At 57.9% G+C, this 17,119-nt stretch overlaps 2 protein-coding genes across 2 annotated transcripts; both read left to right on the forward strand.

Annotated features, from left to right (window-relative positions):
* The first annotated feature begins 6,883 nt into the window (after nucleotides 1–6,883).
* Nucleotides 6,884–10,449, forward strand: LOC309595932 (uncharacterized protein). Its single transcript, XM_082323504.1, has 4 exons — nucleotides 6,884–7,039; nucleotides 7,839–8,240; nucleotides 9,089–9,210; nucleotides 9,486–10,449. The coding sequence occupies exons 1-4, from the start codon at nucleotides 6,988–6,990 to the stop codon at nucleotides 9,579–9,581; spliced, it is 672 nt and encodes a 223-aa protein (XP_082179630.1). The 5' UTR covers nucleotides 6,884–6,987; the 3' UTR covers nucleotides 9,582–10,449.
* Nucleotides 10,450–10,561: 112 nt separating this feature from the next.
* Nucleotides 10,562–15,472, forward strand: LOC309595717 (uncharacterized protein; the record flags this gene model as incomplete). The annotated part of the gene is made up of 5 exons (XM_082322975.1): nucleotides 10,562–11,569; nucleotides 12,283–12,693; nucleotides 14,218–14,322; nucleotides 15,047–15,087; nucleotides 15,284–15,472. The coding sequence occupies exons 1-5, from the start codon at nucleotides 11,518–11,520 to the stop codon at nucleotides 15,470–15,472; spliced, it is 798 nt and encodes a 265-aa protein (XP_082179101.1). The 5' UTR covers nucleotides 10,562–11,517.
* Between the last annotated feature and the right edge of the window lie 1,647 nt (nucleotides 15,473–17,119).

Here is a 17,119-nt window from a genome sequence, read left to right on the forward strand (position 1 = left end):
GTGATTACAGCACCGAACCGTGATTTTCCAAGGGATTAGCTGTCCCGTTCTTTCACGCCGCCCCAGGTGCCCGCAGCCGAGCTGTGGCTAGTTAATCCCTCGCGGCACCTCTGGAGGGGTTGGGGCCGGCCCCTAGGGCTCGCTGCGAAACCTGTTGCTGAAAAGCAGTTTGATTTCTCAGAACAGCCAAACCTCCCAATGTTTTACAGGCAGGGGATTTTATTATTTTACTTAAAAAAAAATGGAGAAGCAGCTTTGTGGTTCCGAAAGTCCCGTTAGGACCCCCTGGGGCAGATCAGTCCCCTCTCTGCACAGCTCCTAGCGTCGCGTCCCGGGGAGACACCGGCAGGGAAGTTTAAGAAGATTTCGATGAAGAATTTGGGCTTGAAAGCAGAAGCTGTAGGAGGCAGCATGAGGCGAAGGCCTGCTACCACGCAGAAGAGATGTGAAATAAAGAGAGAAGAAAGGTTCCCAGAAGTCAGAGTTACCTTCTGAGAAAATATTGCGTGTTTGAGGAAACAATCCCCGTCCAGCACCAGTTAAGGACACTTTTAAACGCGCGTACGTAAGCCCTGGGGAAAGGTAAGGAGTTTTGTTATCGACAGGTGCTGGGTCAGGCTTCGGTGTCAAAACAGAGGGGAAAAAAGACGCTTGTGAAAGACTCAGAGCACAAGTCGCGGGGCTGAACGCAGGAAAAGGGCATCAGCCCCTGCTCCTCCACCAGAACCCTCCTGTTCGGGCGCTGGTTATGCAGAGAAGGGATTTTTCCTGGGGAGGCGTCTGCCGAGCAGCGCCTTGGCGTCCTTTGGTTCCTCCGGGAAGCCATAGCGGGGGTGTTGCGCCTTGCACGTTGCCGCAGCTCTGCCCGCGTGGAGGTCTGCGGTCTGCTGGTGCGCGTGTTCACGTACGCACGGGGGACACCGGGGACGCCGCACGCTCGGCGACAGGCGAGACGGGGCGAAACTGTTCCCCGCGTAAGCTTAGGGAAGGAAGAAATGAGTCTGTTTTGAAAAATGAGATTCTATATAGCCAAGCCCTTGGGGATTTGTAATTTAGCTCATCTGGAAGAGCTCAGGGGATGAGCTCCCTAAACACAGCCTGGAGCCGCTCCGGGCATAGGGACCGCCCCTGAGAAGGCTTTGCATCAGCCAGTTTGCAGCAAATCACCTGGATAAAGGATGCACATCAGCTTTTCCCTCCAGTTTTCAGGTTTAATCTTGATTTCCACAAGATTTTTCATTTTATTTCTATGTCCTTTCCACATATTTGCAGCCATCGCGTCTGTCTTTCTGGATGTTGTACACAAATACTTCTCCTTTAACGTGGCTCCAGGGGAAGAGGATTTGGAGGCAATTAGGTAATAAAAGGGCAGTCTTGTCCCACAGGTGGTGATGAATTGTGGTCCATAAAATCAGCCTCAAAGCTTTCCCTAGGGAAGAGAAGCAAAGGTGGGGTGGGGGTGGTTTTCTGTGCATGAGACGAATGGGAAGCCAATGCTGCGGGGGGCCGGGGAAAGGCGGCTTTTTGAGAGCAGCGGCGCCTGGCTGGGCTCTGGTGTGCGGCGGGGGGGGGCTTCCACGAGTCCCAGAGCATTTTCGAGGAGGAAGCCAGAAGGAGACCGCTGCATCCCAAAATGAGGAAAATGTACCATTATATCTCAAATATGCTGGCTGCTTCCAGGCTAAAAGTGAAGGGAAGGAGCTTTACTCTTTCCAGCTTTTCCTCCCCCCAAACCGGGCGGTTTTGGCGACGTTCAAGCGCGTTGCCTGGCAGAGATGCTCGCTCACGTCGGAGGTGCCGTAGCACGCGCTCGGGGACCGGCACTAAAGAAGTCACGGAAGCGTTGCTCGTCGGAAAGGGGGACGCGTTGGTCACGCAGGCTAGGGCGGCTGCCAGGTGTTAACGACGCACGTGAAGTCGCTGTGGTGTAACTTCTCAGAAGACGTATGGCGAGCGATGGGAACGCGCTGTGGCCGGGGACGCTGTGGGTGGTGGTTACCTGGCAGCTGCTGCTACAGTCGGTGGTTATCAGCTGATTTCTTCATATTGAAATATAAAGCGATCATGGCGGAATAGTAATTTTTTCCTTTAGCTTGAGTATTTCTCAACTCTACTTAGATTAGACTTCAATTTCTTTATGGCCATAACTCTTTAAGGGTTCTGGTTTAGGCGCTTTGACCCTCGCAGAGCGGAAGCCGTGGCAGCAGGAGCGCGGGCGCGGAGCCCCACGCGCGGCCTGGGGCCGGCGGCTCCTGCCTCGCTCTGCCCTTTCTGAGACCTGGCCGCAGAAGGCACCTTCCTCCATATAATGCTGCCGTCAGAAAGCCATCCGCCGGCGTAAAGCAGTGCTTTTTTTTACCTCTTTCCCCCTAAAGCACAAGTCTGGAGGCGCTGGCTGGTGCGTGCGCAGGGCTGGAGGCTCCCCCCGACCGGAGGAGGAGGAGGGAGTCTTACGGCAATCCCCAAAATAACCCGGGAAAGACACATCGGTGGGATTCCTTAACGAGAGGCGTTGGCACGTGGTGCCAAACGCACGGCGCTTCTGCTGTGAAAACGCACCGCTTTGGACCGAAACGCTGTTCTTGTTTTCCCGGTGTCTCTTGACTGACGGCTGTGCCACGGCGATGGGCTGGGGATGACACCTCTGGTCTGTAACGCCCTTTCGGTGGGTCCTTGCTTACCCGCCACCATCCAGAAAAGCATCCTAGAGCAATTTCAGGACACTTCAGAGAGAGAAAACCACTCCCGTGCGCTTTACCTGTTACGGGCTGGCAGAGGCAAACGGTGCCTATTTCGTGTCCGTAGCTGTAACGGGGCCAGGAAAGGAGGAAAGGCTGAAAAAGGAGGGAGTTCTTCCCCAGCCAGTGCAATACTGCGGTTCTCCTTTATGGAGTTGTGCCCATCTGCTCAAATTCTGATTTATGGGGCAAAAGGAGAAGACCCTGAGTCCTGCCTGGTGTTGGACTGCACCTCTCTGACCTTCAGGGAGCGGGGCACCAGGCTGGTAACTCATCCCTGGGCTGCGGTTGCCTTTCGGAGACCTTGGACTTGATGATCTTAAAGGTATTTTCCAACCTAAACGATTTTATGGTTCAGCTTCCCCGGTGCAGGGCAAATCCCATGGACCCAGGGAGGTGTCAAGGGGTTGTTCTGCCCACCTCGCCCTGCTGTCCCCTCGGCTGTGAGCCTCCATCCTGAGAGAGGAAAATACCCAGCGACGGCTCCCAGCTCCTTCCCGTGCCCTGCGGAGGTCCATGACCAGCAGCCTCCATCCCCGCGGTCACGACTCGGCCCTGTCCCAAGTCCAGGAGACCCGGGCACCTCCCCGCGGTGCTGGTTGCTCGCCTCATCCTGCTCTTCCCAGTCAGCCCGGGAGGATCTGAGGCAGAGGGCTGCGAAGGTGCCTGAGCTGGGCCGAGAGAAGGGGATGGTGTCCAGGATGGCTCGGTTTGGAGATGCCCCTCTGCACCACCCGTGGTTCGGCGTTTGTTTCCGAGCGCTGGGGGCGTGAAAGGAGGCACCTCCGGTGGGGCTGTGGTAGGACAAGACTTTCTGCTGTGCTTTATGAAACCCAGGACCTAACTGGTATTTGTCTTTAGGTATTCGAGAAAGGGGTGGTTTCCCTGAGCTGGAGAAAAGATGTATTGAATTTGGCTGCGCTGAGTTCTTCCCCGAAACGGGTCCCGGCTGCCGCTCACCGACAGCGTGGGGGGTACGGTGCCACCTTCGGATGGCAAACCCCGACCCGGCGGCCACCCGCGCCGCAGGCGGAGGCAGCGGTAACTGAGGTGACGGCGACCCTGGCCACGCTGACGCAGGAAGGAGCGGGTGGGAGCCGGGACCTGTCTTGCTCGCCCGCAGGTGACGGGCTCTGCTGTGGAGCCCAGCAGAGCAGACCTGTCACAGACGCTGCTGTAAATGGTCGTATTTTTAACATTTAGGCACTTTTGATCCCTGTTTATTACTCTCGGTGCTTTGCAGATCCTTATTACGGTGTGGTTTCTCAAGCTCTGCTGTAGATGGAGGAATTCTTAAATTCCTGGTTTTCCACTTGCTGATTAGCCTTGTCCTGCCTCTGCTGCCGGCGCTCTGCAGGGTCCCCGTCTTAGTGCGAGCTGGAGGCTTCCCACGCTCCGAACAGGTAACGCTGCTTTTGCAACACCGAGCCCGTTGTGCAGCCCTGGCACCCTCGCCTGCTGCCCTGGCATCGCCCGCGGCTCTAAAGTCGCCTTTCCGTGACGGTGATAGGAGCCCCCAGGCCGAAGCAGCGGTCCCACCGCTGCCGGGACGCGCAGGCAGGACCCGTGGGAACGGGTGCTCCGGTATTTCTGCAGTGGGTCCTTAGTGGTGTTGGGCCGTATCAATTCCTGAGCGTGCACGCAGCTCTGGGAGCAAAAGAAGCCTCTGAAGAAAACGCCTATACCATGATAACTTTATTTTTAGAAGTGACGACAAAGCTGTGAAGAGTAGGCAGGAAGTTCCTGTGTCAACACTTGAAAAGCACCGAGGAAGGGGTCTTCTGCCTCTCGGGAGGCTGCTGGAGGTGACGGAGGTGAGGATGAGCTCACCGGCTGCAGCTGCAATCTCCGTTTCCGAAAGACTTTTTAGATGAACGGCGGTGGCTGTGGCCAGCTGCAGAGGGCTGAGGTCTGCCCCTAAATCCCAGCTGCTCTCCCCAAAGCTGACCCACAGAGGTGCCGTCCCATGGCAAAGCGGAGCCACTTGAGCAGAGAAGGGCTTTTTGATGTGCGTGAGGACTTCTGCAGCACGACTGTTATGTCCATCAGTCCAAAGCAGAGGTAATGGACGCCGCTGAGTGCTGTGCTCAGGACTGGGATGTTGCAAGGGTTTTGCAAAGCAAACCTGAATTTTGGGATGCACCTCACGAGGTGTTTGAGAAGCAAGGGGACGCTTCAGTTCCTGGAGGGAGGGAAGGTGGGAGAGACCCCTGCACAGCTTCCACCTGCCTTGCTTCTTCCTTCAGAGCTCCTTGGGCTGGATTTGTTGGCAAATTGAAGCCCTTATAGTCACAACACTGTAGGCTTCTGCAGCTAAGGAGATCTCCAAGAAAACTTGGAGACAAAATCCTCCTCCGTCAAAGGCAAGTTCTGAAGTTTTCACAGGCTTCACAAAACGCTGCCTAACCCCTCTCCTCTGGTGCTGAGAGAGGGGCAGTATCTGCATGGGTCACGTCCTGTAACCATCCGACACTAATGGGTTTTTTAATAGTAAACCTACAACTTTCAGAGCTACGGCTTATGTCAGAGGATCAGGACCATGAAGTAAGATGTGCTGTAATAACAAGAACTCGCTCGGACACGGAGACGGCCGCGTAATACCTTACTGACCGCTGCAGTAAGGCCGAGTTGGCTGCTGAGAATACAGGTCTGAGTGTTTACATGTAAAGCAAGAGTTCTAGCTCAAACCTTGAGCGAATGGGGGACATCATACAAACACCGCGTGCTTTGTGCCCGCGCCTCTCCTGGGTTTATTCTCTGCGAACATTCAACCTAATAAATCCCCTGTTCAGTAGTGATCCTAGCTGAGTGCGAATCCGTGAAGGTGACGGGCACTTCGGTAGACCCTAGAGGACAAATCCTCTTTAAAATCATGGCAGTCAACAATTCTGAAGCACGTAATCATCTGCCTCCGAGAGGTTGTTACTGTAGGGTAAGAAATGGTCGAACTCCCCAGGTCAGTGAAGAGGGATGCTGGGGACCCGGGGAGCGGAGCCCTGCAAGGCGCTGGGCCTCATCCGGGGCTGCAGAGTGCCCGGGTAAGGGTGCTGGATAAAATACTGAATTTGGGCGTGGATGTAGCAGAACTGAGAGGAATGGGGTGAAAAGCAATTAAGGGTGGGTTGTTTATTTGGGAGGAGTCAAGGGGGAAGGAGGAGCATGGCAAGGTAAAGGGCGGGGGGGGTAAAAGGGACGGTTCCTACCCGCTCTCTCTGCGAGTGTGCCCTCCGGTCTGTGCTCGCGCCTGATCCCGCAGCAAACCTGAAGCCGGACGGGCTGTGAACAGGACGAGGGGACTGGGGCCGGGTGCGAGAGGGCCAGCGGGGCTGGGTGCAGGAGAGGACACGGGGCTGGGCCAGCTGATGGTTGCGGGATGTGACCCAGCGGGGGACCTGCGAGCCCCAGCGGCTGCAGAGCAGGAGCAGGATCAGGCCCTTCGCATCCTTGGCGTCCCTGTGGGTGCTGCGGGTGGGTATGGGGATGCCGGTAAAAGCACCGCTCGCTGTCTGCGCCGATCTGCCGGCGGCTGGCTGTATGGAGAGTGCCCGCGTGTGCTGGGATACGTGCTCTGTCTCGCTGCTGCCTGGGCTTGGGAACGGGACCCACCTTGCCTTTCGTGGACCAGGAGCACTCCCTGGGCTCGCAAACCCCACCTGGTTCAGCTCCCCTTAATGTAAAGCTTGATTATTGAACGCCAATATGATTTATATTCATTTAAAAAGCAATGCCCTATATAAACGTATATACTCAGATGAAATGCCATCCTCTCAAATTTTCCTTTGTTCCCAAATCCTTACAGGCTTTTCCTGCCCTCCAGACACTGCTGCTCTTTCCCTGACCATCACCATCCCCTGCAGCTCCTTCCTCGCCCTGAAATGTCACTGCCCGCCATCCTGCCCACCCGCCTGCTTTGACACCGGCCCTCCAGCCTCCCCGCTGGAGACTTCTGATGTACCCTCCTCCCCCCAGCACCCCCCGAGCCCTCCCCCGGGCTGGCTGCATCCCACCCCCCCAGTCCTTGTGTGTCGTGACAGCAGGTATCATCCTTTGAGCCGAAGAGAGACTGCAGAGGCACCGACGTGTGGCCAGGCTTCACCAGGGCTGTCTCAAGTGGTTAAAAGTCAGCAGCCCAGAGCTGCTGGCCACTGGCCGCCTGCCTGAGACATGCCTGCATGCAAATTTTGGGGTCAGCACAGATGCTCAGCTTTGCACGGTTGTGCCTTCGCTGCACCTCCAAGGCAAGCAAGACATGAGCTGCCTGCAGGGCTACTGCACCCTCTGCTCCATCCTGGTGCTCGTCGGTAAGCCTGGGGTGGGGCAGGCGGAAAGCGACCTGGGGGGGGTAAAAGCTGGGACTGGGGTAAGGCTGAGCTGATGTGATAAGGGGGAGCAGCTGGTGGTGCCCGTGAAGCGCTCTTCTGAACCACAGAAGGCTAGAAATTTGGGGAGGAAGCGTCACAACATGATTCATACGCTCACTGCCGAGCATCTGCCAAAGCCACCCCCTGAGAGAGCAGCGTCCAGCTGGACCCGGCACAGCCGTTCGCTGTGCTCCTGCCCACTGCTTCTACTGCTCAGTGCTGTATGGCTTACCCCTGGTAAGCTCTGGGCAGCCCATGAAGGGTGATAACGGCAGGATGGCTGTAATTGCAGAAGATCTCTTCTGCTTTCATCTATGTAATGATAATATCCATGTGAAAAGGCTTTCTCTGGGTTTAAATCTGGGTTGGAAACCGCAAATTTAACCCTGAGAGGGGATTCACAACAGCTGGCCCAACCCCTGCCTGTGCCCATTCCTGGAAGGGAAGAAAAATTATCTCCCAGGATGATTGGTGTTTCTCAGCTCACACAGCTCCCTGCCAGCCCTGCAGGGCTCGGGTCCCCCATAAAATACCCCCCAAAATACGGACGCAGCAGCTGCACCTTGCTGAGAACCGGCTTCTGTGCGTGGGGCCGCAGCAGCCGGGGCGGTGGGGCGAGGGGCGGCCGTTGCCCGCACGGGGCCGTGCTGGGAGAGGGGAAGGGGCAGCGGGTCCAGCCCCCGCTCTCGCGCCGTGGGGCGAAGCCTGTCGCTCATCTGCCCCTTCCCCTTCTCTGCAGGGGGAAACCTGGCTGTCCTCGTCGAAATCCATCAGGCTTCGATCAACGGCACCGTGGGTCAGTCCGTGCTCCTGCCCGTCTCCTACAGGTTCAGCAGTGCCCCTCGCTTCCCACTCTCGATTCGCTGGAGCTTCGCTAACAGCTGGGACCCGTTAATCACCTGTTCTCTGCACAACTGCTCCCTGGGTGCTGAGGGGGAGCCCAGCAACTGCTCTACATCATGTTTCACCCGCCCCGGGTACCTTGGCCGCGCTGAGCTCTTCCCCGAGAACGGGTCCCTGCTGCTGCGGGACCTGCAGCTCAGCGACAGCGGGGTTTACCGTGTTAGCTTCATACCGCCACAGCAAACCTGGTCCGTCAACCTGACCGTGCACGAGCAGCGTTTCAGCCCTGAGCATCCAGGTGAGTGCCAGCGTGAGGCCAAACCCTCTGCTAGAGCCCAACTGCCAAACCCTGTGCCTGAGCCCAAGGACTCCCACAAGCAGGCTTTGGGGGCAGGAGAGGAGCCAGGGTTACGGGCCAGCTCAGCAATCCCATCACCATCAAGAGGGGACCTTTCAGGGGGGCCCTGGTCAGGGGTGGTGGGTCTGGGGCAATGGGGGGGTTCATCTTCCTGTACCTCATCTCGTAAGAAGTCATCTTGGATGCCCAGGGCTGCGATCAGTGCAGCGACCAGGGTAGAATCGGGAGCCTTGTTTTACGGGATGGACCAGCTCAGGGTCCTCTTTGCTGTTCCCCTGGAAATCAGAGGTGATGGGGAGCCTTTTACAGCATCGCTGTTCCCAGATGTGCAGGGCAAGCAGCAGAGTTTGGTCTTGCCGGCACTGTGAGGAGGAGGAGGGCCCCCAAAGGCAGGCAGAGGGATCATTAGCTGCAGGACCCCTCCTGGGGATGTGTCTGTGTTTCATGCTGGGCTTGGGAAGGGACGTGGCTCTGCACGCTTGGTCTGGCAGGCATCGAGGTCCCTCAGCTCCTCTGCTCTGCATGGGACCAGAGGAAGGCTGGGGGTGGCATTGTGCCCCTACAGTGGTGTCCCGTGGGCACCTGGGCAAGGGAAGAACCCCAGGAGATACAGAGCAGAAAGGAACACGGGGTGTGCGTTTGGGTCTCAGAGCAGGATTCGTCTCCGCATCTGGCAGCAGCGCAGGCAGCTGCCGACGTCGGGCTGACCACGTCAGCCCCAGGCATGGGACACGAAGAAAGCTCAGCAGCGAACCGTGCCCTGCCGCTTGCCGTCTCTCCTACTGCAGGCACTGAGCTAGGTGGAGGAGGAGGAGGGACTGCCACTCGCATCCAGTGCTATGTCTTCGGAGCCTGCTACTGCTTCATCCTGCTGTTCCTGCAGCTGCTCTTCCACCTCTACTGGTGCAGGGTGAGTGCCCACCTCTCTGGGTGAGGTGCCTTGGGCTCTCGGGTCCCACGGGAAGGCCAGAAATGCCGGGGATGGAGCCGGCTCCTCCGCAGGGGCTGGGAGCAGCCCACCTCCACGCCATGGAGGTGATGTACTTCTGGTGCTCCAGGGAGCAGACCCATCACAGGGCCACGACCCACTGGCGAGCAGTGCCAGAGAGACACGGTGGGTGGGTAGGACAAGGGATGTGGTGGGCCCCGGTCTCCTCTTTCACAGCTGCTGCTTTGTGCCCACAGCCGAGCTCCTGGGAGGCGTCAGCCCTGGTGTCCCGCTCAGCCCCAGGGACCAAGAGCGGGCAGAGATGGCTGCCGCGCGGAGCAGTGCCGCGGTGATGCCGCTCCTTGAAGCTTTTGGTCGCCGCTCAAGAGAAGAGGGCGAATGTGTGAGAGCTGCGAGAGGTGGTACCCGAAGGGAGTGCTGCAGCACGGGGCAGCGCCCGTACAGCAATGCCTGGGCAGGTTAAATGCACTGAACTCTTTCCTGAGGCTTGGTTTCTTTGTGTCACCCACTCCGGATTTTCCCTTGCTGGTGGGGTAGCCCCGGGGGCTCTGAGCAGCGGCACCCACCCCGACCAGCCCATGGGCCATGGTGGAGGGTGCCTGCCCACCCTCTCTGTCCCTGCCGAGCAGCGGGACTGGGGCTGGGGGCTCACACGAGCGCTTCCCACCCTGGCACCTTCCCCATCTGCCAGCGATGGGGTGGACGCCTCCGCAGCGGCACTTTGTGTCCCTCCTCCTCCCGCGGCTCAGCTCTCCATCCCAGCGAGGGAAGGTGACCTCTTTGTCCTCAACCAAATACCCCTTCCTCCAGTGCCGAACCGCTCCCCGCAGCCAAACGCCCCTCTCCCCACTCTGCACCCCCTCCTCCAGTCACACAAACCCCCCTTCCTCCAACAGCTCCTTCCCCACAAGAGCCGCGGCTGCATCTGCGGCATCATTTGGGCCGTCCCAGCGGCCAAGCAAGAGGGGAGATCATCTTCCAAAGCTTCTGGCAAGCCCAAAGAGGCCAAGGCACCTCCGTGCGGGGCTGCCGGGAACCAGGGGCTGCTCTTGCAGGGAATTTGCTCATCATTCCCTGGGGGTGAGGGAGCGGGCGCGGGGGCACCCCTCGGCATTGTCGGAGCGCTGTAAACCACGCTTGGGTTTGCACTGAGCGTGAGCAGGCGAGAGGAGGTGACCCCACACGTCGCGCAGTGCTGTTGCAGCCGAGAGGGCTGTGGGGGTTCGCGGCCCCGTCCCTGCTGCAGCTGGGCTCCCCCAGCGCCCACCCATGTCCCACCGCTGCAGTCACGAAGCTGTGGTCGTCTCTGAACAGCAGCAACCCAGAGAAAGTTAAAAGAGAGAGACGGGGCTGCGCTTCTGCCCCGGCTGCCTCTTGGAGGGGGCGGCTGCCTGCAAGGGGCTCCAGACCCACCACCTTGCTCCCAGCCTCGCTACTGGGGCACTGGCAGGCATTAACTGGGGGAGCAGAGCGGGGCAGCAGGAGCTGCGGCGAAGCGCAGCCCCAAGGAGGGGGCAAGGAGGGCCGGCAGCTCCCAGGGTCAGGGCTGTCCCCTCGCACCCACGCTTGCAGCTCAGGCGTCTCCTTCCCAGGCCCAGTTCCCCGCGTCCACACCAGCAGCTCCCCAGCGCAAGCGCTGCCACGTCTGCGCTTCCCCACGGCCCCGCTCGGGGAGAAGCACTTCCCCCTGCACAGCCCTGCAGCCTCCGCTCACCTCTGCTGCTGGGACCTGCCTGCAGCCCTGCCTGCAGCCCTGCCTGCCCACCTGCCTGCCTGCCCACGGAGGGCTTAGGCAGCTCCGCTGTCCTGCACTGAGCCTGCATCTGCCTTTGCGCCTCCGGCTGGGAGCTTTGCAAACCCTTTCGCCTTGGCGAGGACCAGCAGCCAGCAGGGCAAGGGAGCGGAGCCGCCTGTTCCCTGGCACCCCACGGGCCAAGCTGGGCCGCGCTCCGGCTGTGCCACTCTGCAGCCAGGACCCCCCTCGTCCCACCGCAAGCGCTCGGAGCAGCCTGCGAGCTGCCATTGCCGAGCACAGGAAGAAAGCCTGGGCTCGCAGGCTCGCAAATAAACCCTGCAGCGCACAAGGGTCTGAGGAAGAGTCACCGACTTCCTCCCCTGCCAAGGTGACACCTCGGAGATGCTCGCTGGCAGCCTCAGCGCTGAGCCTGGCGCTTCCGAGCCCGTGCCGGAGGCGTGGTGACCGGCCGGCCAGAGCTCCCGCTTCAGTTCCTCTGCTGTGGTCAGGGCTGGCCCCAGCACCCAGAGGAGATGTCCTCCGGCTGGTGCCACTGGAGCCTCTGCTCCCTCCTGCTGCTCCTCGGTGAGTCTGGGCTGAGCTGGGGGTCCCGGGGGTGGGGGCACCCCAGGAGCAGCCTGCCGGAGCGGTGCTGTGGAGGGAGATGCTGGTGTGGCTTCTTGGCTGGGTGGCAGTGACAGCTCGCCGGTGGCCCCCGGGGCTGTGGTCCCCACGACGTGTGCCATCAGGGACCCAGGCAGCATCCCGATGGCAGGGGCTGTTCCATCCACCAGCAGATGAAGAGCAGGAGGGGGCTGTGCCTTTGCCTCCCCCTTTCCTATCGGGGCACAAGGACTGAGAGCCGCTTCACGGGTCGATGGCCAGAGAGGCAAACCCGGCCGTCAAACGGTGCAGTGTGCTGAGGTGCCAAGGGACAAGGAACGCTGAGGGTGCTGGATCTTTGGGGCCATCTCTCAGCCCTCTCCGGGGCTGCCGCCGTGGCTCACGGGCAGGCTCAGCTCACACAGCTCCCTGCCAGCCCTGCAGAGGCAGAGCCCTTCACCGCCAGGGCTCGGGTCCCCCGTAAAATATCCCCCAAAATACGGAGGCAGCAGCTGCACCTTGCTGAGAACCGGCTTCTGTGCGTGGGGCCGCAGCAGCCGGGGCGGTGGGGCGAGGGGCGGCCGTTGCCCGCACGGGGCCGTGCTGGGAGAGGGGAAGGGGCAGCGGGTCCAGCCCCCGCTCTCGTGCCGTGGGGCGAAGCCTGTCGCTCATCTGCCCCTTCCCCTTCTCTGCAGGGGGAAACCTGGCTGTCCTCGTCGAAATCCATCAGGCTTCGATCAACGGCACCGTGGGTCAGTCCGTGCTCCTGCCCGTCTCCTACAGGTTCAGCAGTGCTCCTCGCTTCCCACTCTCGATTCGCTGGAGCTTCGCTAACAGCTGGGAGCCGTTCATCACCTGTACGCTGCAGAACTGCTCCCTGGGTGCTGAGGGGGAGTCCAGCAACTGCTCTACATTATGTTTCACCCACCCCGGGTACCGTGGCCACGTTGAGCTCTTCCCCGAGAACGGGTCCCTGCTGCTGCGGGACCTGCAGCTCAGCGACAGCGGGGTTTACTGTGTTAGCTTCATACCGCCACAGCAAACCTGGTCCGTCAACCTGACCGTGCACGAGCAGCGTTTCAGCCCTGAGCATCCAGGTGGTACGTGTAAGTGTGGGTGCGCTCAGCACAGACATCTGTGCTACCTCGGCTACGTGTGGGCGAAGGAGCGGGCGCTGGCAGAGGGCTTGTCCCTTCTCTTGAAGGGATGAGCTGCTGCGGTGACGAGAGGATTTCCCGGGATGTCTTATAAGGCGCTTTAGGACTCTTCTCTTTAAGGCAGGAACCCCATCCTCTCCTGCACTGCACTTCATCAAAGCATAAGGGCTTCCTGTGCAGCTGGTTGTCTCTACATGAGAATGGCTCTTTGCCAGCCTTGCGTTTACCCAACGTGAACGGCTACAAAGGAGAGAGATGGGCTGAGAAACCTAAGCGCTGGGTTTGGGTCCCGTACTGGGGGAAATCCAGTATTCACTGGGGAGAATCAGGTGCTCAGGGATAAATCTGTGGCTTCATGGGCTAAGGAAAGTACACCAAACGATTGCTATTTATGCCTGTGCAAAATGGGTACCTGCTGGGGCAGGGGCAGTCAGTTAAGCCGGCAGCCCCGGTCGCTTTGGCAGGACGGGCTCCTGTAACCTGCCTGGGTCTGGCGTGTTTATCCGCACGGCCGCGCAGTCCTGGCGACGTGCCTCGCGCCCGGCTCTCCCTCTCTGTTTCTTGCTGTTCCCTGGCCTGGTTTATCACTCTCCACAGTCAACACGGGGGTTTCAAAGACCTAACTTTGCATTCGGGAAATTCCCAGTTCCCTCCCTGGGTTTTGCCTCCTCTGCCGGATCTCGGCCATCTCTCAAGGCAGGAAACAGAGCACGCTTCCCTTGAGCCCACGATTCCTCCACAGCTCTGCTGCCACCCTACGTACAAAGTACATGAAATAACCTCCGTGGCAGTATCTGGCACGGTTCAGTACAAACCGTTGCGTGTAGCACCGGAACGTCTGTGCCTAGGTCCGGCGAGCTCCTTCCCTGTCCCCTCCGGCAGTGCCGTCAGACGTGCACATGGCTCATACTCTCTCCAGGATAGAAACGTCTCCCAGAATATTTTCTGGGCAGACATACAAATTCCAGCCTCTGGCCAGCACGGGGTGAAGCTGTCAGCCACCTTCCCAGCGGTGTGGCCAGGGAACCAGCCCTTCTCCACAGCCTCTGCCCTTCCACGTGGCTTTGGGGCCTGGGGGAAGATGCCCATCACAAACCCCAGGGACTGGTCCTGAGGCTGAGCCCTGCCTGGCTCCACGCTGAGCACCCGCAGCTGCCGGGTCCGGCACCTCCAAGGGCTGCGCAGCCCTCCCGGCACAGCGTGTGCAGCCCGTGGGGCACGCACGGCGCAGGCGGGCGTGCAGGCGGTCAGCGCAGGGAAGGGAACGCGTTAATACTTGAGCTGCAGATGTAGGTGGGCTTTTTGCAATGCAATATTTCCTGTGTGTCCCTAGCATTGCTCTCCAGCTCCTCGTGCTGTTCTCCGATCCCGAGGGGAGTGCTGTAACCAGCAGGAACGCTCCAGAAAATGCGGTGAAACCACTGCGATTGCTTGTTCAGAAAATACTTACACCACCTGTTTTCTTTCAAACAGCAAAGCCCCACAAGCCAGAGCACATCCATTACTATGCAACTGGAATTTGTTCTTCAGTCTTCCTCCTTCTGCTATTCCTGCTCTTCTGCTATATACGGCGCCGGGGTGAGCGAATCTGCTCCTGCTTTTTACCCTTCCAGGCTGCATCCTGCAGCTCGCCCAGGCACACTCTTGGGTGTTAAAGGTAGCGGAGGGCTCAGGAGTTGCCTGGGTTCTGCTCTTCGCACCAAAATTATTCCTGCTGTAAGAGCACCTCTCAAATGTGCCACCTCTTTCCAGTCCTAAGAGCTGCTGAATGCATTTCAAGTCCGTAATGCAGCTTAACAAAGCGAAAGCACGGCACGGGTCCGTTGCGGTGGTTTTCTGGAGAACTCATACCTTTTGGTGCTGAGACCAGACTCACGGTACTGCGACACATCTAGTCTGTGAGAGAGGTACAAGTCCATGGACTCTGAGGTGCATCCTCTGAGTGGGGCCATGACTACTCTGTTGTAGTTTAAAACTCCAGCTGGGGAGGATACCTTGGGGTGTTTCCACTTTAAAATACACCAACAAGGTGCATACCTCCACGGCTTCCATCAGCGATGTCTTCAAAACCTTTATCCCTGAGGATGCCTTTGTCAGGAAATAAATTTATTTCTTTCCAAGGGGGAGATTTAGCTTGCGCTTGGAGAAAGTAGTTACAGAAATCTCCATCTTAAAGGCAAAATCCACATCGCCCCCCTGGTGAAAGTGCCAATAGAGTAATCCTGGTTCCCCAGCGCTGGGAGAGAGGGGGGTGTAGACCATCAGTGTGCCTGCCAGATAATAACACTCTCTTTTTTCCTAGGTGCAGCTCAGCGGCAGAAAAGGAGAATCATTAAACAGCAGGTACAGGGGGAAATCTGAAAGCTCTTGGGCACAAGCAGCTGGGTAACTGCTAACCGCTGGCTTGAATATGATTTACTGAGCTGCGAGAATCGGGTGCTGGATATAAAATAAGGAAGTTAATTCATTATTGTCAGGGAAGGCTGCAATGCGCCTGCCCTTTCCGCAGCTGCACGCTTCCCCTCCACCTCCCTCGCAGTCAGACCCCAAACCAACACGAACGTTGCCTTTGCGGCTGAGGAGCCTTGGGACGGCTTTGGCCAGCAGCGGCAAGGAAAACGTGGAACGGTTAAATGCAGAGAAATGTGCAGATAATCATCCCTCCCTGCTTCCTAGTCTCATGAATTTATGTCAAAGCACTTCTTCAGGGATCGGTGTGGTGATCTAGGGACTCATCTCGCACAGAGTTTTATGTGTGAAAAATAAATAAAGCAGAGAGAAAGAGGCAAAGAAACCGAAGAAGGAGATGTGACACCAAGCTGGCTCAAGTCATTTCTCTGCCACCACGTAGTGCTGGGGAAGGTGACTCCGCGGGGGTGGCGGGTGGCCCAGCAGTACGAGAATACTCCAGACAGCGTGTCTTGCAGTCGTTTCCATGCAAAGAGGGTTTTGCGATCATTTTTTTTTTCTGGTGAAAATAGCCACAGTCAAGGGCAGGTTCCCCACCCTGTGCTCTCTGGTCTGGAAACCACAACAAAACTTCAGCAAAGTTTGCATCCCTGTTTCCAGTGCCCATCGAGCTCTCCCCTCTGCTCTCCAGGCTGTGCATGTTTTGTCTGAGAGGTCCCTGGGCAAGGTAGATGTCACCCTCCGGTGCACCTGATGGGCTCAGCCAGCTTTGCATCCACAGGGTGGGGGAGCTGGGTCCACTGTTCCCCCCCTGCTACCGTGGGTAAAGCCATCCGGGCTTTGCGTAGCTCCTGCCTCTGCCAGCTCCTCGCCGCGTGCAGACAGCCAGCAGCTCTGGACCCCTCCTGATCCCAACACAGCCTCTGGAGAAGGCTCTCATCTTTGGTCTTTTCTTTGGGCTTCTCTAGGTCTCAAGCGTGGAGGAGTCCCACATGGAAAGCACTGCAGTGAGGGACACGGCAACCATTTATGCCAGAATTGGAGACAACTTTGAAGACCCACAGATGAGAACGACACCAGAGGTCGTGTACACATCCATAACTCCTCTTGATCCACCAGGACCGGAGGCTGGACCCTACCATCTCCTGATTTGACTCTGGGAGCTGCCTCAAGCAGGAGCTTTGCAGAAGGTAGTCGTGCCTCGAAGCAAAGACAATGTTTTTGTCACCGGTGCTGTCTCTGTTGATGCTGCACCCTCAGTGCTCCCCCTCCAGCAGCTCCGCACACTGAGCCTAGGCTGCAAAGGATCTGGAGCAACAGAGTACAGAAATGCATTAGGTTGCCTCAAACTGCACTCTCTCCTGAATTTGAGGGATGAGCTGGTTTGGGTTTTTCCTTGAGACTTCCTGAGAGTGCAAAGACACCCAGCATAAGAGGAAGATGCCTAAGGCAAAGGCAAATCAACAGTTCATCCATGGGAAGCGTGCTTCCCTAGACTCACCTTAATTTGAGGGGTAATGGAGAGCATTAAATGGATTTTAATCATGTGTCCTATGTTCACTACCAATAGTCATATATTAAAAGAATATATGAAGAATCTTTGACCTGAAAAGTTGTCCTTATTTTTATAAGTATGCCAAGTCATTGTTGAGCAGACTCTTCCTACAATGAAATTTGCTTGGCCTTGGGATCCCAGGGCAACAGGTTCCTCCACTGTTGTTTTGAAATGTCCCTTTGAAGCACAAGGAAACGGGGCTTCCTGTACAATGGATTTCCTGGCACGTAATGCCGTGTCACCAAAACTGCGTGCAGGGGTGGAAGAGGGCTGAGCTGAGTAATTCTAGTTTAAAATTAAAAGGCCATGTCTCCCCCAGCAGCACGAGTACTTTCAGGCATCTTTAAAATGCAGTGAGGGCATAAATTTGTTTTGTTACTGTTGTGGTTTAAGCCCAGCCAGCAACTCAGC

This window comes from Platalea leucorodia (genome assembly GCF_965183815.1).
Source record: "Platalea leucorodia genome assembly, chromosome: 10".
In the NCBI taxonomy this organism is placed as follows: Eukaryota; Metazoa; Chordata; class Aves; order Pelecaniformes; family Threskiornithidae; genus Platalea; species Platalea leucorodia.